The sequence below is a fragment of the Triplophysa dalaica genome, chromosome 22, assembly GCF_015846415.1.
Source record: "Triplophysa dalaica isolate WHDGS20190420 chromosome 22, ASM1584641v1, whole genome shotgun sequence".
Classification (NCBI taxonomy): Eukaryota; Metazoa; Chordata; class Actinopteri; order Cypriniformes; family Nemacheilidae; genus Triplophysa; species Triplophysa dalaica.
Window position 1 is genome coordinate 2,959,473 of NC_079563.1, and position 20,422 is coordinate 2,979,894.

The 20,422-nt window shown below is 36.4% G+C and overlaps 2 protein-coding genes across 2 annotated transcripts in view; one reads left to right on the forward strand and one right to left on the reverse strand.

The window, feature by feature from the left end:
- The window catches only part of il11ra (interleukin 11 receptor, alpha), a 28,395-nt gene extending 15,041 nt beyond the window's left edge, over positions 1–13,354 (forward strand). Inside the window, exons 3-12 of the mRNA XM_056736672.1 lie at positions 1,571–1,637; positions 2,090–2,256; positions 4,007–4,121; positions 4,551–4,717; positions 5,282–5,451; positions 8,531–8,678; positions 8,835–8,918; positions 9,673–9,775; positions 10,086–10,165; positions 10,823–13,354. Of these exons, the coding sequence (XP_056592650.1) occupies positions 1,571–1,637; positions 2,090–2,256; positions 4,007–4,121; positions 4,551–4,717; positions 5,282–5,451; positions 8,531–8,678; positions 8,835–8,918; positions 9,673–9,775; positions 10,086–10,164 (1,100 nt within the window). The 3' untranslated portion in view covers position 10,165; positions 10,823–13,354. The remainder of the gene's footprint in view (positions 1–1,570; positions 1,638–2,089; positions 2,257–4,006; positions 4,122–4,550; positions 4,718–5,281; positions 5,452–8,530; positions 8,679–8,834; positions 8,919–9,672; positions 9,776–10,085; positions 10,166–10,822) is intronic.
- A 1,183-nt stretch (positions 13,355–14,537) lies between these two features.
- Positions 14,538–19,653, reverse strand: tmem267 (transmembrane protein 267). Its single transcript, XM_056737394.1, has 3 exons — positions 19,610–19,653; positions 18,003–18,404; positions 14,538–17,656 (listed from the first exon to the last, which is right to left on the reverse strand). The coding sequence occupies exons 2-3, from the start codon at positions 18,372–18,374 to the stop codon at positions 17,321–17,323; spliced, it is 708 nt and encodes a 235-aa protein (XP_056593372.1). The 5' UTR covers positions 18,375–18,404; positions 19,610–19,653; the 3' UTR covers positions 14,538–17,320.
- Positions 19,654–20,422: the final 769 nt, after the last annotated feature.

Sequence of the window (20,422 nt, forward strand, 5' to 3'; positions counted from 1 at the left end):
AGCGAGTACAGTCCGTATGTGTGCGGTGGCTCCAGTTTTGCTGGCTGGAGGGGAGAAATCTGAGTAATGTGGTGGATTTTCAAATAATATTCTTTTGCCAATAGTTCCTGAAAGCAGACATTGAGCACGACCATTTCTGGAGTGCACTTAGACTCTGGGCGATGCAGGGAAGCCACTCCCACTGTGTGTGTGTGTGTGTGTGTGTGTTTGCCACTTTGTTCCACACTTGGCAGTAATTGCCTGTTATTCTGTCCTGATATAAATACTAAAATCTGACAAGGCAGAAAAGCACGGTAAATTCTTTGCAGACAGATTCTGCAACTCGGCGCAGAAGCTACTTCAAAACTGTTGCTTTCCAGTCTTCGAGATTCTCGGTTCAAGTTGATTTTCTTCTCATGTAAAAGTAGTTAGCAAGTTATAGGCCATTTAAAAATGGCTAACCACATTGATATAATGATCATCTAGCTGATTTACCTATTAAATTGAAGATCAGATTTGATTTATGGATAACACTTTACAATAAGATGCTATTAGTGTACATTAGTAAATGCATAAACTAACATTAGCTAACCATGAACAATTGGGTTTTTTAGCATTTATTAATCCTTGTTAATGTTATTTTGTCAATACAGTTATTCATGTTAGTTCATAGTAACATTAGCATTAACTAATGTTAACGGTGACAACATTTGATTTTAATGATGTATTAGTAAATGCTGAAATGAACATTAATTAATATGAATAAATGCTGTAGAAGGATTGTTGATTGTTAGTACATTTTGGCTAATGCATTAACTAATTGTTAACAAATAGCACCTTATTGTAAAGTGTTACCGATTTATGTCACACCTACAACATCGTATTGATTTGAACACAAATGAGATCTGTTTCACATTGTCGTGTTACCTGTTTGTTTTCACATTTCAGACTAACCAGCACTGCAAAAATTATTTTACATACAAGCATTAGCGTTAGATTTCTTAGTATCAATTACATTTATTTTTTAACTTTTTTGGGGGAATCCACCGCTACAGTGTCCTCAATGGGATATGCAAGTGTATATGCGAGCATACTTTAAAAACAGTAGACTATCTGACTACAAGGCTCGCAAAATCGGTTACTGCTTTCCCCTGCCCGATAGGCTGTCCTAAATAGTCAAATAAAATTGATTCTCGCTGTTTACTCGCTTGACCTGTTATCTGAAGAAAAATACACACAGAACAAACAGCCGTAGTATACAGAAGAGCTGTGCATAAAACATTAAATCGATTTCAGAATCCATTTAGACATGTATAATTAAACTGAATGTTGATTTCGTAAACTCAATGTTGTATACAATTAAAGATAGAATTCGCTATCTGACCTGGGCAGGATATTTTTTACTATTTAAAGAATCAGAAAAACATATTTTGTAATGTATTCTTTTATATATTGTATATTTTTGTCCATGGGAAACCTCATCTGTTATATAATTTTCAACAGTGTTTATATGATTGTACTCTTGATAACGTAATCACATTTGGAATAATCCCTGTCTGGAAGACAGTGGTCACATATTCCTGGTCTTCAGTTTCAGACGTCCAATTTGGCAGACTGGGCTCCAGGGTCACCCTCACATGCGGAGGCTCCCACGGCGGGTATGTAATCTATTCTGCATAAGGCTGTACTAGAAGTCCGGTAAACTCTAAAGCAAAGCTTTCCTGTAAGGAGGAATAACAGTGTGAAGAACTGCCCTCTGAAGGGGCACGAGGCCAGTCCTAGCAGGGTTCGGACACATTGAACCTATTTACTGAGAGTAAAGTGGGTTTGATTCCCAAGCCTCATATTTTTGCAGGTCTGTGCTTTGTGCAAACGCACTTGTTAAATATCCATATCTCTTGCCAATACACATGCTATCCAAAAGAATCCGACTGCCAAAAATAAGATTTGCTTGAGTAAAACGATACCCGGTTCAGTTGGCGCAGATGTGCGTTATTTTGTGGCAGGTACTGTATATCTGGGGTTTCTTTGATTGTAGCAAGCTTGCACTGAAAGTAGGTGAAGGTTCTCGACTGAGATGTTGATTGTGAGTTTTGGATGGGCTCGACAGGTCTCCAGTGGAATGGAGGCTCAATGGAAGCTCAGTACAGCCGTGGCAGGCGCAGATCTCAGAGGGTTCGCTTACGCTCCTGAACGCCACGCACTCTATGGAGGGCAACTACAGCTGCCACGATGTGAGTGGGACTTTACTGCAGATCATCAAACTACGGCTGGGACGTAAGTCAACTTCAGCCATACAAGAGTCCCTTGTTTCGACTCAAAGCGTGATTCATTTGATCAAATATGTAGGATGTTGAAAAAATTTACGTTTATGGTATGTCGATTTTGTCAGCTAATGTCTTTGTAAAATGTTGAGTAAAAATGGTTTAAAAAATCATATCCCTTATGAACTTGTTTTCATTAAACTGCATTAAACATGACATCTACACTTTAAATACTGTAGAAGTTGGGCTTCAACAGGGACAATAATTCCTCTGCGTCACAAGTCTGTTTGAATATGTGTTTACTGAATGGCCAGTCACGATATTCCAAAGTCTGTTATTCCTCGATAACAGCTGCTCAAAACTAACAACACAGACTCTTCCTGGTATAAAGGTTATCTGGTGCAGTTTAATATTAAATATAAATTGGGCTAATTAATAACATTGATATCATATTTGCAAAGGATTCAACCAAATTGCACGTTTGACTTGTTTGAACTATGTGTCTTAGCTTAAAGTCACCATGAAACAGAAGTTGCGATTGACTGTTTTTCCGTATCGTGTCCGAAATAAGAAAATATGGGCGGGGCTTTATATTGTCCTTCACTTTTTTCGATTGGTTTGTGCTAAGTTTGGTGTTGCTAACAATATGGCGGCAGATTTGAATGTCAGTTTACTGTCTGCTGTCGAGGGGAGGGCTAAAAATGCCTGATCATTGGACAGTGGGAAGGAAGCATAATATTTAGTTAATGTCAATATTTCATGTATAGTAATTTACTTATGACGCAATCCGCGATGTAAAAAGAGGGATAATGTACAGACAGCAGGTTGTACCCTTTATTGTGATACAAGACCCTCTTCACCAGGTTGCCTAAACTCAGTTGAGAAACACTATGCCAAGACATAAAGCTGAACATTGGGGTGTGAAAACCACTGTACAACAGTACCATGCAAAAAATGCATAAATAAATAAATAAAAGGGAGGTGCATTTGACAGTAGGCAAAGCTGTATTTGGATAAGTCTTTGGTAAATGCCTGTTTTGGTACGAGTTGGTTTTGTCCTAAATTTATGTAAACGGGTAAAAAAAATCCTGAAACACTGATCATTAGGTTTATTAGGCAACTGTATTGTATTTGTTATTAAGCAGTCTGATAAATCTGTTATATTTATAGTATAGTATATTTATATAAAAGTTTATAATGGCAATTGCCTCCTCTGACTGCATTTAATATATATTTTTGTTTGTTGTTAACATTTTTTTATGAAATAACAAAATTTTGCTGATATGTCTAAACCTCACTGCTGTTGTTATGGGCCGTTACTGACACTTTTGGTATCCTGGCAACCCTGTCTCCTAGTGTATACATAGAGTATAGATAGCTTGAGGGTTCTGAAATTGCACTTTTACTAGAACAGATTGTCAGAAAGCAGGAAATTTACTAGTTAAACGGAAACACTTGACCATTGTGCCCGGGGAGCAGCGAAACAGAGTAAGCGTTTAGTTGTACGCCCTTTCTGTTAAACTCAGGCCACTTCCTCTTACAGGAAGTCACTACATCACTGCTCCACAGTTTCCTGATAGGAAGGGTGAGATTGTCGACTCTGGAGTGTTTTTAAATTTAGTCTACCACACGTTCCCTCATGGCCTTGAACAAAGTTCCAAACTTAAACAGCTCAATTGTGCAGACAGTGTTTTGGTTGGATTTGTAAATATAAGTGAATTGTGTCTAAGGTTTTGTGATGTATTTTTTCCTCTCTCTTTTAGATCAGCCTCATTTTGTCCACATTTCTTGCCGTGTACCAAATCATAATAAAATTTACTGCTCCTGGACTCAGACTAAGACAACACACCTGCCAACACGGTACATCTCCTCCTACAGGTACAGTCCACATTGTTTAAATGTAAAATTCTAGTATGCACATTTTTGTTATTTTCCCCACGGAAAGATAATGATCTCCAAGCTTCACAAAATATAAGAAAATTTATATTTTGACATTAATACATAAAATTTAAAGGGACAAATAAATGTTAAGTAGGAAAACACTAAGCACATTAAAACTAAAATCGTGAAGTTATTTTATTATTGTCTATTGTTTATCATTTCCCTTTGACCGAGGATAAATATGTTTCTCATCTTTTAATTGTCTTTTCTTAAATTGAACTACTGCATTTGAGTTTACATTATTTTACCTGTATTTAATTATTTAAAATGAATATAAAATGAATATACACATTAGCCAGGCAAAATATATTTTGTTGATTTCCTGTAGGGAACACATTACTTACACACTTCTGTTGTTCGGTTTAGCACTAAAACGGGAGTGGTTGAACCCTGCGTGCAGGACTACAATGGGGAGAATGAATGTTCCATCACTGACCCTCCATTCTGGGCTGCAAAGCTCCTGGTGACTGTCACTGAGATCAACCCGCTGGGATCCAATTCCACCATCTTCAAAGGAGATTATCCCAAACTCTGTACGTGTACATCATCAATGGTTGCTATGATTTAGGAATATTCCATCCTCCAGAAGCACTTGAAGGGAGGGATAGTTCATTTAGAAATTCATTTTTTCACCTTCATATCGTATCATTTCAAACCTGTAAGACTTTTGTTGTGAAGTGAAAGTGTCCTATTTGTCAGGTATGGTGACCCATACTCGAAATGTGACCTTTGCATTTTACCCATCCAGAGTAGTGAAGACACCAACAAGCACAACAGAAACCTTCTGTTCACGAGTCCGACTCTCTAAACATTAGGCCGCAACTACCCCTAAAGAACACAAAAGACATTATAACCAATTGACTTCCTTTGTAGGAGACGTTTTCACTATGTATTTTGTGTTCTGCAGTCATATAAAGGTGTTTTACCATATGAGCTTAAATAAAAAATGACAGAACTTTTTTATTTTGGGGAAAGGTAGAATCTTAAAGGTTATTTGGTCACTTTCACTTTTATTGTAATTTGTATTGTAAAGTAGTTATCTCAGAATTAGTTTATTTATTACTTTTCTTTTTACTTTCCTATTTATGTGACTTTAGTAAAACCAGATCCTCCAGAGAATGTTACAGTTGTGCAGGTGGATGGTCAGCCCACCCAGTTACTGGTCCAGTGGAAATATCCTGAGTCCTGGCCTGATGAAATGACGGCCGCCTTTCCATTAAATTTCGTACTGCGATACCGTCCAATTGGCTCCAGCTTCTGGTCATCGGTAAGAGCTTCTACCAGCATCTATAACTTTATTGAAAAACGTAAGGAATAATTTACGACGGGCCGTTCAATTATTCGAAAGTTAATGCACACCTCGAGGTGGTAATGGGGTCACGATGTGAAGCGGTGTATTAACTTTGGAATAATTGAACGGACCGGAATCAATTACTCCGCTTATACCAAGGTTAACACACCACAGGACATTGTTCAAATGTTTAATTTCACTGTTTGTCATGTTATCGTCTTTAACATGCTGTTGTTGGTAAGACTACTTTCTTGCGCATCTCATTTCTGTTAGAGCGAGTCGGCGCTTGAGTGTTGAGTGTGAGTGAGAGACTGGTTTACAGTAATGTGACAGAAAAGCAAGTGATGATCAATTATTTATTCTTTCTATTGATTCTATCTAAAAAAAAATCTTTTGAAAGATAAGGTCTATCAAAATATATTTGTTATCAGTTGTTAGCAGAATGAAGAAGAAAAAGAACCAGTAGGCTGTCAGTGTTTATTAATGCATTTTGTTTTTCATTGTAGTTGTTTTACTTATTCGATTTCAGTATATTTATTTCTTGTTTTTGAAATTCTTTGTTTATTGAAACGAAACTGCACACATTTCCATTAACAATAAAGTTTGACATTATAAAGATCAAGAGAAGGGTGCAGTGTGCGGTGATGGCCTGTAGGCTACACTTAAACCTTTCTGTTGTTTAAACTTGGCGAATTGATATGGAACTGAAATGTGCTCAGCTGACCTGGAACACCTTCATAGGTGTGCATTTAGCCGAAAGTTAATGCATACCCATAGAGCGTTTGTCAACCAATCAGATTGATGCATTCAACCCCATGGTATAAATTTGAATAGCTTTTGAACAAACAGTTATACCCAAAAATGAAAATTCGCACATTAATGTACTAATCCCTGACGTTTATAACTTCTTTTCTTCAGTTGAACACAAACTAATAACTTCAGGAGTGCGTGCATCCCACTTGTCACAAGAAGTTACAGATGTGCTGAAAAGACGTCAGCATGTTACTATACAAAGAAGAAAAGAAGTCATACTTCAGGGATGGCATTAGAATTTTCTTTTTTGAGATTCAAGTGACTGACAGGCATTTGTGGATTTGGTGCTTTTCACTGATATTTTAAATATAATGTATGTATAATGGTAAACCTTACAAAACAAAACGTTTACCTCTTTCCTATTCCAAAACCTTTGTTGAATTAGAAATAACATTTTCCAGGCTGCTGCGTATTTCTTCAGGGTGGGCCGTGTTGCGATTTGTTACACAAGTGTTTATACTGTATGTAAACATATGCAGTCATTTATTACAGGTATAAACTCTTTAAAAAAAATCGACATTCAGCCATCATTTACTCACCCTCATGTTGTTCCAGCCCGCATGGCTTTTATTTGTGCAGACCTGAATTAAACACTTGATCCTCTCTCTAGTGGCCCTCTGAATATCTCTTCCTACTTCTTTATATTCAGAACAGTTTGTTAAAAGACACACGACAGCCAACACGTATGGCATCTTTGACATTCATGCGTCTTCACACAGTTTATGTGAACATCACGGCTGCAAATACACTTGAAGGCCACGGAGGCAGATTTTCTGTGAATAGTGACTTCAGAAGTATTGTGGATGACTTTAATGGGGCATATGTGTGGCCATCAGCAGCCAACCTCATTTGTGTAATGGCATGTAAAAAGACCACTTGACCCCCATTGGACTCCATTGGGGAAGTATCATGTACTTCAAGTTGTAAAGTACGTCTGATGTTGTGTTTTTCTGCATAGTACATCAAATTCTGTTTTCTATACTTTGATCTCTTTAATGTTCCAAGAGTGATTTAAAGTGTCTCTAAGACATCATAAAGTCTCTTTATTTACTTATGTGTCTGTAATCAGATTTTATATGAGTTTGATGAACAGTGATTGATCACGCACACTCGCACCGCTTATCTTGAGTTCTCTCGATCCCTGCGTGGACTGATCTTATCTTCTTTCACGAGGCTGCTTTCATCAGAGATCCAGATGTTGTCTCCAGACGTGTGTGTGTGTATCTTTGTTTAAGTTTTAGCTGACGATTGAACAAGAAAGACATTTTGTCTGAAAGACAAGTGCTATACTGAAAAATAATGCGGCAAAACAGATTATATCAGAACATTTTATAATGTTTTGAGCTTGTAGAAATCTTAAATGTCTTATATAATGTGTTTTACTGACTTTTTACGGATTTTACTTACTACTACTGTTTTTCAGAGTGAAAATGAGCCTGTGGTAAATTCCAGCGATACCGTTTGAGTTTAAAGTAATATGTAGTCTTTTTTTGTTTAGTTTTAAAGAATTTTACATTGATCCTTTATTTGACACGAAGAATCTACCCCTCTGGGCTTGGGACATGGTCTGCGTCACCAAATTTGTCACAAAATATCGATCGGAGATCTATAATTAGCACAGAAGTTCTTCGTTTTAAATTTTGTTTTTAATGGAGTCTTATACTTTTGCATCCCACTTGTATGTGAAAGCTTGAGGAAGGCCGCGTTCACATATGACTTCTTTTTTAGAAGCTGCTAGGCTTTGTTTTACATTGTAATCCTATGGAGTAACCCGTGCTTTTTTAAACGCCTTCTTTTTCTGCAGCTCGGAGCATCTTTTGAGAAATTTAATTTTCACTTTTAACAATTTTTGATGGCATTTCTAGTGAGACAACCAAGTTTGTGATTAGTTATTGCAAAGATGCTCTCAGTTTATAATTCAAATATGATTCAGTTACGCTGCATATGAAGTCTGTCTCTCTGAGCTGCCTTCGTGCACAAATCCTCCCTCTGAATGGCTGCTATTTGTAACCACAACACTACGGTATTTTCCTTATCAAAAAAGAAGTCATATATGAACACAGCCTAACAGAGGTTATAGCTCCAGTGCGATTCTTCTGAATAAAAAGTACAATTTTTAACTCTTTACTACGCACTAAAATCCCTCAAGGGAGCGTTTCCGCATGAGCGGAGCATCAATACTTCCAGCAGGTCTGACAGTGATGTTCATTTTTAGTGAATGTGTCTATTGGTGTTTTTTCAGCTGGAAATAGAGGAGACCAGCAGTCTAAGGATTATGGACGCTCTGGCGGGTCATCTGCATCAGATCCAGGTCAAGGCTCAAGATGCGCTAAACAACTACAGCCAGTGGAGCGAGTGGAGTCATGTTGTAGAAGCTTGCCCGTGGACCGGTGAGTGACCCCACACAGAAACAGACATGTATTTGTGGACGTCATTATAGATGGGAGCTGGTCATGAATAATTGTATTAAATTATTAAGCATTTCATTATATTTTGAATATTTAATTAAAACAAATTTTATTTAAAATATTTGTTTGTCGTTTTAGAGTCCTGGGATGAGCCAACAGAGGAACCTTTTGGTATTCCATTTGTCGAATCATTTCCAGTCAGAGCAACCGATAAGTCTCCAGGTACAGACCACTCGAGATTTCATTCATTTTAAATAACTAAACCGAGTCAAGGTTTTGCTTTCATTCTTCCTTTTACCATTGATCTTGTTTTTCCCATAATAACTTGCATGCATCTGAACCTGCGTTACCATCTTTGAGATTTTATCCAAATCTCCCTCTAAAAGTTATCCAGATGGTTTGGACTGGGGTCAGAGGTTTTCCCATCATCCTGCTTTGGCCAATCACTATTTAACAGTCCTACAGAGTTCTGGGTAACACTTCAGTATAGGGGGTAATTCTCATTATTAACTAGTCGTTTTTAGCATGCCTATTATTGTTTAGTATTACTTATAAAGCACAAATTCTACATGACCATACTCTACATCCCTAATCCTACCCGATACCTTAACCTATCAATTACCTTACAAACTATTAATAAGCAACAAATTAAGAGTTTATTGAGGAAAAATTTGTAGTTTACGGTTTGTTAATAGCGAGAATTGCACCCTATACTGAAGTGAGAACGAATTCTGTCTTGTGGCAAACACCATCATGACTTGCTATGTTCTTTATTAGCTAACCGAGACATTGTTTTCAAAGTACCTAAACAAACATCAAGTACATCTACAACTTCTTTTCAATAAGTTGTCTATTTTCTTGACGCATTTCTTTATTTCAGTATTTTGGCAGATGAGATATTCTACATTTTTAATACTTACAAAACTATAGATCCAATAAAACGTTTTTGTCACGTTTTCATTCTTCTGTTCCTCAGATTCATCAGCAGACCAGAACGGAAGTCTTGGGCTCTTGGTTTTGGTGGGGCTGTTCCTGGCAATCATGGTGGCTGTTTTACTGACCATCATAGCCCTTCTATGGTAAATACTGTGGATCATTTTACATGTCGTCGCCTTGGAATGATAAGGTTCTATCGGTGACTTTTCGCAAAATTGAGTAATTCACATATTCTTATTCTGTGACAACTTATTTACATTACATGATGTGATGTTTTTTCTTTGTTGTGGGACGTTTGCAAAAATGTTGAAACTCGTTCTCAAAACTGCTCAGAATGCAGATAGAACCTTTTAATTCCAGGGCAGGGATTTATCGCTATTTTGTGAATAGCACCTTTTTTTATAGATGTGGCATTGATAAGACACTTGCCGTTTTCTTGACTGTTTTTTAAAGGGTGAGACAAAAGAAGCAAGACATTGTGAAGAATCAGGAACTGACCTCCATGGTGAAGATGAAGTCCATACCGATCTAAAGTGAGTGAGAGCAGAGGTCTGGCATCTGGGCTGTTTATACGCTGTGAACGAGAACGCACGCTTAAAGCTCTATTTATGGAGAGGCGACTGTCAATGTTGATACTCGGAGAACCTTCTGATATTTTACATGGCGATACCTGCTCTCAGCCCAAGATAATAAAAGATGTGTTGTATTTTCTCGTTAGCTATAAGGAAGTCCTCTCTGATTGGATGGCATTTGTAGGTCACATACACACTGCGACAAAACAGAACAACAGGTCATTGTTAATAGCATAGCATAGTTTGTACCCAATCCAGTTACAGACAAATCTAGTTTATGGTCTTGTTTAGTAGAAGCAGAGGAATAAACAGCATGTGTTCAATTGAATTGTGCAGTATGATATCATCATCTTTTGATCTAGATTTGTGTTTCAAGTGGGAGAATCACAAGATATAAACATGATGGATTAATTGACAGCCTTCTGTTTTTTATTAGCCAGCTAGATTTGAATTTTTCAGAGTCTTACAATTCAGAAAATACTATTCCTCATGTTGTTCCAAACTTGATAGTTTTATTATTGTTTTTTGTGTCAAAAAATCTGTTTCGTCACACAAGACTGTCAGAAGTTGTTTGACTTTCACAAAATATTTTTCTTTACTTTGTTTTCATTTTTCCAGATTTGATAAATTGGCATGAATTCTGCGATTCCGCTCTCATAGGGCACAACGATAGGGAGTCACCACAACACGGACAGACTACAGTACCCACAATCCACCTCTCCTCTCGCTGCTAAGGGGATGGGCTCCTTTCAGCAGAGCTCCGAGTCACGTGAACTGTGAATGCGTACAGCTCGATAATGTAGCACAATGCAATAGAAAAACACCACGATTTCTTTTTTTCTTATTTCTTTCTGTTGAAAGCAAATTCTATGGACAGTGAAAAATTATATTTCACATAGTATATTTTTTTATCACTCTTGCCTTCCTATACAGTACTCTACTCAATTTGTGACACTTGGAATGCTGTGAAAAGTCTTTGCAGTTGGTTGGATTTGTGGAGCTCATAGGGCATTATGGAGAAAACGGTTTTATCTGTGTCAGACACGCTCCCTCATTGGCTGAACACGGGACTCTGTAACCTTCGGACAGCAGCTATGTTTGGATGACAGAATGTTTGCTGTCTTGGCACTCCATGATGGACAAAACGTTCTTTCCCTCGTTGCTTTAGAGATACAAGACTGCATTGTATCTTGTCCAGCAGAACTATTTCATAACAGGTGGACATATCTTCATTGAATCTGCTAGTTATCTAGTTGTATTCCAGGATGATTATCAACACAGAAGACACGCAAATTCACCGCAACCGTTGGTGAACTGGCGAAGACCTTCAAAGCAAAGCACAGATGACTTCTACAGAAAAAAACTGCCAATGTCAGTGCATCGAATCAAGACATGAATGTAAATCAGTCTTACAATGTCATATGTACGCATTTGTGAGTGAAATCTGATTTCTATGTTGAAGCTAATACATATTCATGATAAAAAATGCTATTGAAGCTTATCTACACATTTATATTGTTATAAATTCATCCAGTTATATTGTACAAAAAATCTGTACATTTCTATACATATTTTTTTCTGTATGTGTGCTTTCTCCCCTGTAATATACAGCTCAAATGCATGCGTTATGTCATTTTTTTATACATGACAAAATATATAATTTTAACTCTAATTACCAACATATTGCTACTATTGTTCATTGAAATACATTATGCACCTTTATGGTTGACATGTATAAAAGGACATGTATATCTGTAATCATCTGTCATTATCTCATCCTGATGCTTCAAATTTCCCAATGTTTGCACAATGTTAGCTATTGAATTTGGCTTCTTTGTTTTTTAGGCTCTTGGTTCTTGCAAAAACATACTGTAGTTACTGTAAGTAGTTTTATTCTTCATCAATTTTTTTATTTTCTGGCAGTGTCAAGAAACTGTGCGCAAAAGCTGAAATGTTATGAATTTATTTCATTTTTCATAGTTTTATTAGGATTTTAATTGAAGTTGTTGCAACAACTTGCCAACAATCTAGCTTGCTAACATTAAAAATAAGATTGCACGTTCTTTTAAGGACCAAGTGCAATGACTGAACATCTTTGATCCTGCACCTTCCACAGAAAATATTTATTTATACAGATTTATTTAGACCACTTTACTCTGCGATTACAATCAGCATGTGAAGAGACTTTTAACCAGCATTAAAAAAAACTTGTTGCTTAGTGTTATTGTTTCTCTATGCATATTTGCACCATTGGCACATAACTTCTGTTATTTGTGCCTTCCTCACTCATTTCTATCCCACGAGCTTTAGCGTATTATGGGACTACAGTATTTATGGTAATACTGGCCGGAAAGCTTGGAGCTCTAATGATGTTTCGCTTTAAAATATTAGATGTTCCAGCGGTTTTCCTTGCAAATATGCAAAGAAGCTTTCGTCAATAATTCAGAAGTAATACAGGTGGACAGTCTATTAGTTTATTAGTCTATTATTATTGTATTTGGTCATATATGTGTTCCCTCTCTCAGAACTGGGTTTTGTAAAGTTTTGGTTTGGTTATTGGATGATGTTATTACAGTAGTTTTTGGTTTGTGAGAAACAGAAATGTGTGTCTGCTCATGAGGAAGTACAGCAGTCTTTCTGTTCATTATAGATACTGTATGTATCACAGGCCCCACATTACAAGAAACATTTTCCAATAATCTACTGTTGACTGGAAAGACAATACATACTTTGGTGATAAATGTGTTTATTACAGTGAGCTTTTTCCCTTTACTTTCGTGTTGCTTGCAGGATTTAAAATAGGGGAGATCAGAAACATTGGACTACTGTTGCCTGTTAAAAAAAAAGTCCATTGTATGTATATACATATATGAAGAGTTTGTTTCCAAAATGAGAAAACTCTGTTTTTAAAAAATTTCACAAATCATGTTTTTGTGTTAGTAAGCTGTATTTTTGCGCTTTCATGGCTTAAATCAAAACAAACCAACTGCAGTTTAATTGATATTAATTGAAATGCACAATAAAAAAACATGATTTGTGAGTTATCTCATTTTTTAAATAAACTTTTATATGCAATTTTCCTGTACAACATAAGCTGTTTTGTTACTCTGTCCATATTTTTGTGAAATAAAAAGTATTTTATCAGAAGAATGATTGAAATATGATTTCATAAAGTTCTAATAGAGCAGGGTTGTGATAGGACACTCTTCATCAATATGGCCACTTTGTTTCTTGGTAAAAATTCATCAGTTTATTCAATCATCGTACTGCAAATTTGTAATCCTAAAAATCGACCAATTTACTATTTAAACGTTAGAGAAATTTAAACTGTAATTGTAGTGTTACTCATCCAAGCTTATGTAAAAGAACTTGGTTTTATATTCCTTGTGGTAATAATATTGGCTCAGCCAAATGTTTGTCTGAATGATGTTTGATATGAATCAAGCCGGTGATTGTCCTGTTTCAGACAGTGTTTTAATGGTTTGGGTCCAAGTAAGGCCAAGTCTAAATTTTGTTAGCGTCCAATCAATAGTTTGGGCAAGTCTTTAGAAGTCTGGAAAACCAGTGAAATCATTTAAAGCCCATCACCAAACAAGGCAATAAGTGGATATAACTTTATTTAAGAGATGATTATTTTTTTAACATTGATTCAACATTAAATAAATCATCTTTGCTATCTGGATGAGTTCATAATTGAGGGGTCATGTGTACAATCATTGGTAAAACCCGAATCCATGTTGCTTTAATTAAGTTGCTGTTATAATACACTGACACCTTGCGGCGGATTGTGATATTACACGCAAATGGTTTAGCAAGTTTTTAGATATTAAATCCACGCAAACACTGACTCTATTGCTGAATCAAATCAACAAATAATTTCAACTTGCATTAAACTGACTTAAAACATCAATTTGAATCTTATATTGTAACTTATTAAAACAAGTTAACCATGTTTCAACTTCATTTTCTAAGTATGCTGCCATGATTATTATATTTGTTTTTTTACAATTTATTCAAAGGACCCACAGTTCCTAAACTTTAAATATTTTAAACATAAATAAACCTTTATTTTCATTTGTGTTGGGTTCTCTGTACCAAATTGGATGGTGCCACCTTGAAGCCCAGGTAATGTTGACAAATATGGTGTTATTTATCAATGGACTTTAAACACACACCTAAGTTGGCGGGACGCATTACCAATATTACATTGTTATAATAAAACATGTCAACTAGACTTTAAATAAAAGAACTATGGTTATAACATGGTAAAATCCCATAAGGGATCCGTGTATATTTGCATCTCTTTTTCAAGGAAGCAATAGTGACCTGAAGGTGTGATAACTGCATAAATAATGACTTTTATTTTATGACAAAGCATCAAATGACAACATAAAACAGGCAAATATAAATTAAATGTGCAAAAATGCACATAAAGAATATGTAAAAAACTTACACAGTAAACAAATAACTGTAAAATAAACAGTAGCAGCTAAATAAAACACACACCATGTTAGATAAATACATGTGCAGTTCAATTAAAGCGAAGGGCATTTTGTGTATCCACATTAAAACACAACACACACATTTCAACTGTTTGAGTCCTTTTTGACAGGGCTGTTCAATGTGGATCCTGATCCTTGCTTCCAAAAACACAATGTCAATAATATATGATATCATATATTCACACAATGAGCACTGCAACTACATGTACCGTACATACTAATACTTACCAATGTCTGATTTGATTGAATCAAAGAAAATACCAAGATTTTAGTTTAAGAACGTCTGCCCAACAGCAATCTATGACAACAGTTTTTGATTTTTCAGTCTGTTTTCAACAACATGACTTGCACGTCTTCCAATTATATACCTTCCCTTTAAAACTATTGAAATTATTACAATGACACAAAAACCCTTTTGCAGTGAAAACTACAGTGTGTATAAAGACAGTGAAGAGCAGTGTTACAATGGTGTAAGAATTAGCAAGTGGTTTAAATAAAACAAAAGTGATTTGATTAAATAATTCCCTGGATTTAAAAAAGGCAGCAGGTGTCTCAGTGTCCAGTAATTTGAATAGATCTTCATACTGTTGTAGGTTAAACAAATGCCAGTAGAAAACATCCTTCAATTACACCTGCAGCAAGTTTTCAACCATAAATATACAACACAGCATCACCTCTCACAATACATCAATATACACCCATTCTTCTTTTCATTCTTCACAGTATGAGTTTAACAATGACTTCTCTCATCTGGAAAAATCTAATGGCAATAATCCAGTAGACGAGTTTAAAGCATAAGCCACTAAACTTAATATGACAACAGTGTTAACGCCTTAAAATATGTAAGTTGACAAGAGACCATCTACACTAGTCCAACATATCAAATTCTCATTACACGCAATGATTTAGTTGCCAATATAATATTAGGCAAAATTGTGAATAAAATATGTGATAAGTGAATAATGTATTGACACCTATATGACTGGTCTTTAAGACTGCTTTCTCACCAGACTCATTTAAAACGGTATTTAGAACGGTTGAATCGCACTAGAGTTCGTTTTACTTCTCGGTGCGGTTCGTTTTGGCAGGTGTGAATGCAGCAATCGCACTCGAGTGTGCACCCAGGAGCGGTTCTTTTGTGGGGTTAGAACGTGATTCAACCTCAAACAGACCCAAATGCAAAAAGTACTGAACTTTTGTGAACTAAACCAGCTGTCGTAGTCATCTGTGCATTATGGAGTGAGGAATAGTGTTTGTTGACAGTTTGTCAGTTTTAAGAAGGTGCAGAGCCTCATAGAAATTTGCCTGATGACCATTTTCCATCCTAGGGATGGGCATTTTTCAATAATTTCATGTTCGAATATTTGAGATGTTAATGTTAAAACAAAGGACAAAATAGAAAAAAATACATAAAAACTTCATTTAAACCTGTTCGGAACGGTATAATACCAAAAGAGAACATACAAAACAAAACGCAATGTATACTGAATGTCTGTGATATATGGTTATATTGTTTATTTTGTTTTACATGTTCTTGATAAGAAAAACAAGCATATAGGTCTATTTTACTCTAGTGAACGTTCCTCAGCTGGTTAACAAGCTGATAGCCAAAATTCATTAACATTAGTTGCAGTAAAATGTACATGTTCATGTTTCAAGATGTTGAAATTAGCATTACTTAATATATTTTTAAAGAACAAATATGAATTTACCAAGAACAACCGCTCCGAAGGTATGGTAATACATTAATTATTATTAATCATCTACTGTTACGTTGGTATTTTTATACCTAATGTAAGTAATGTTAACAAACTCTGTGTCTCACCAGTTTTGAAACATTTTGATAACCCACGAACAGCAATATATTTTCATGGTTTAGCAAACAACTCATGGAAAGTGGTTTTAATAGATCTGTGGAACAGTGCCGGGAGCAGGTAATGAAACTCTGCCAGCAGTACATACATGTGCGGGATGTACAAGTTCCTTGTGTTGTCATGTGACTGGTTTGGACCAAAGCAATCAGTGTGGTTGTGAAAGGGACTGAAAAATGTTACAATGTAGATTTTTTTTTAATTGATCCGGACCAATTAACCGAACTAAAGGTGAGAAAGCGCCCTAAGTTTCCTTAAAAATAATGTCTCTAGACTAGTTACAGCATCTCTGTTTCTACAGCTGGAAACAAAAACAAGTGTAAGTTAAATTCATTTATACGAGTTAAACTGTCTGCCGAAATACAAAACTGATTAACTTCCCCCACAAGCTGCTCACAGTTACTGTTTAAATGTTGCTTTCAACATAGTAAAATGTTTTAGTAAAAATATTTACTGTTTCTGCCTATTACCTGGTATTGTTGTATTAGAGCATTTCAGAGCAAATGCTAAAAAACAAACCTAGCCAAATTGCCCGGACCTAATATGAGAAGCTGAAAAATAAGCCCCAGTCAATATTCACAGTCACAGTCAATACAACCTTATTTCCCACCTTACCGACTATTTAAAAATATCAAACATACTGCAGGAACAATACAAAGCCATCTTTGTATGTGAGGCTAAGCAGGAATGGAAATGTTTGAAGTGTTTAACTTTCCTAAAAAAAGCGTCATAATAAAAGTGTATCAGACGTCAATGGTGACACCATGTTTGGTGGATATCATGTCTCTTGTACCGGTCAGATACATTAGCACAGAGCACAGGTGGGGCAGCGTGGCCGTGATGGTGATGTAGAGCCAGTAGGAGATGGGTGCCGTGTTTCCAAATGGACAGACCCAGAGGCCTCGACGAAAGCCGTCCCGGATATGGTGCGAGGCCAGTGAGATGAACAGCATCCAGGGCAGGGAGCACCACGAGTCCTTCAGTCGGCACGCCCACATAAGGAAGCGCAGAGAGAAGCACAGCGCTGGGATCAGTGTGGAGCAGTGCAGGGGCGGCCGATGGGGCAGACTCAAAGCATCCTGTGGGGAGTTGAAAGAAAGAACCCACTAAGTGTTATATAAGGCTTACAGCAATAAACCAGGGTACAGCAAGCACATTGTTCACAATCATTTAAAAAAATCTTTGAGAGTTTAAAGTTGTTTGAGAGTATAGGGGGAATGGTTTTACGTCACTTGCAGTGCCTTGTGGCAGTATGGGGATGCTGGTGGCCGTTCTTGGAGGAAAAGCTGCCTCCAAAGAGGCTATTTGAAATCACACTAATGTAAGCTTATGTTTTCTGTTCTGTGACTGCTGATCACATAATTAACTTCACTAAATAGTTACATACATTAATATTTGAAGGGCAGAACAAGGACACAATCTTACTTTAAGCGACAGTGATCCAGCCAAGTAGAAGTGGTCCAGGTCAATGACAGAGGCCAGGAACCCAGCCAAAACGACTTCATAGAAGTCACTTTTCTTCCTCAAGCCAATCACAATGGCCCAGGACCAGAGCCCAACTACACCGTGGACCCCATTATCCAGCACAGCCCTGAGCCATAGATGCTCCTGGATGAAAGGCAGGGTCAGAAAGTGATCAGCGAGAAAACAGAAAGCTCCCAGGCCTGTGCTGGCCAGCAGAGAGGCAGTGCTGAAGGTCTGGAGCAGGGCCTGAGCTTTCTCTGTCTCTACAGCCAGGTTCAGGGGCATAGCCATGCCCAAAGATGAGGAGTCCAGCTTTGAATAAAAGCCCCTCATCGCTGGCCTGTTCCATGGGGGGGTCAGCAACTGCATTTGGTGGGAAAAACATGCAGACAGAAAAATAATTACATAAAATAAAAATAAATAAAAATAACACAATTATGCAGTATACAAGTGAAAGATAATGTAAGTCATTCTTGCAAAAAGAGAAAAGACGAATCTCTAAGACACTGTGGGCTCTAGATCCCTCCTTCAGTGAAAGTCTATGAGATGATTATCTATTTCATCATCTGCCAGAAGAGAATGACAAATCTGATCAGTTATGAACATCTTAACACTATTTAAAGTAGACCTATCATTCATGCTGCAGAGACAAGACGAGCTTTGCTGTATTAAGTCTCAGCACATAGATTCAGTCCAAACCTTTTACCCAAAGACGAATGGTAATTTGGTTTGATATGCCCCTTCGAAAGTGTATCTTTTAAAGTGTTTGATTACATTTTCATTGGCAAAAGGAGCAATAAAAACAACGTCATTTTCTCTTTATTTGGAGTGATGTTTCGTATGGTGTCCCCTTCCTCAAGGACCCTTCGTAGGGCGATAAAACCCGTTTGGAACGCACCGATAGTTCCCACTTTTAAAGGCCGAGTCCAAATGTAGGTCACTTTACACAGCTGATACTAATTGTATTTAAATACTGTTCAAACTACAATTGTATCTTCTTTCCGTCTATCAAATCAACCGCAATGAACATAAGATTCCTTTACAGGCTTTTAAATGAATCTGTTTCAGTGACAGAAGGGATTTTATTAAATGAGGACTTGAGCAGGTGATGTTTCTACACGGAATGACCCATCTGCTTTAATAATACAGTCATTTTAACACCACAAAATTCATACGTGAACGCTGAAAACAACAACGAAATAAACAAATGTAAGACTAGAAGACAGTTAACGTTACTCCATGAAGGAACATTGTCCTTCTCCACTTTCATCGCTTTTTATTTCGTGAAATGCATTGCTATAGTTTTAACATTATAATAATTTGAGTATGTGAATACTACAATCAAAAATGTATTGATGGAGGGCCTCGATTTAATAAAATTAGCTTTAGCTTAGCTGCTGACTAGCTCATCTGCTAATCCACAGCTGATGGTAAATTACTAACGTTAGATTTATTAGCAAAGAAAACGACATGAAATAATAAACCACTATTTATACAGTTCTGATATATGCTCGCTTAAAATACTCAACTAACAATATTATTAATAAACGCAAATATGTTAGGCTCACCTCATTTCATCCACCTCACCGGTCTGACGGACTGTTTGTTCCGTTTACGAATCGCTATTTGATTCACACATGAATGACTCTTTTGAACCAAGTCGGAAGAGAGATTCGATGCCTTGCTTGAGAACTAGTATGCATGCAACAAGAACTTTCAACATTTATTAACTTTATTTCTAGGATTCACGTTTATTAAGATCTTTTTACCTTAAATGGCATGTGAAGTAGAAAAATTGAAATAATGGCATTTATACTGATATCTCTTTGGTTGTTCATTAATCTGTTATCTAGATATTTCACTCAAACAATACATAATGTATTCCATTTTATTAATAAAGTAGTGGAAATCATTTCAGGAGTGTTAAATACATTTATACAATACCTATAAATGCAAAAATATAAAGAATAAGACCTACTACACACAATGAATAATTGTTATTACTGTTATCATGGTTTTACAAGCGGCGTGTTCCATGCCAGAAACCATAAACAACCTTTTTTTATTGCTTCAAACTAAATACAAATACAATAAATAGTACAAAGAATATTACTTTTGTATATCACATTACATTCACGATATAACTTTTCATCGTAAATTTCTATTATCAACTGTTAGCTTTTAAAACCACAAATTTTGAGACGAGAAACTATAGCTTTTTGGTTTCCAGCGCCCTCTCTGCTGGTGATGTGCATAGTGCTGTTATAGGGGTCAATGACAGAAACAGTTCAAATGATTTTTTAATCGTTTCAAAACAGATTTCATTAATGTTTTGGGAAAGGAACAATGTGTTTATTTGTTAAATAATATTTCAATGCATT

Bases quoted from the DNA above. Each gene is read 5' to 3' on its own strand.
- tmem267 (XM_056737394.1), bottom strand. From the start codon at position 18,374: ATGAGGGGCTTTTATTCAAAGCTGGACTCCTCATCTTTGGGCATGGCT. The intron at 17,657-18,002 runs GTAAGATTGTGT...AACTCCCCACAG, and splicing joins CTGGATCACTGTCGCTTAAA to GATGCTTTGAGTCTGCCCCA.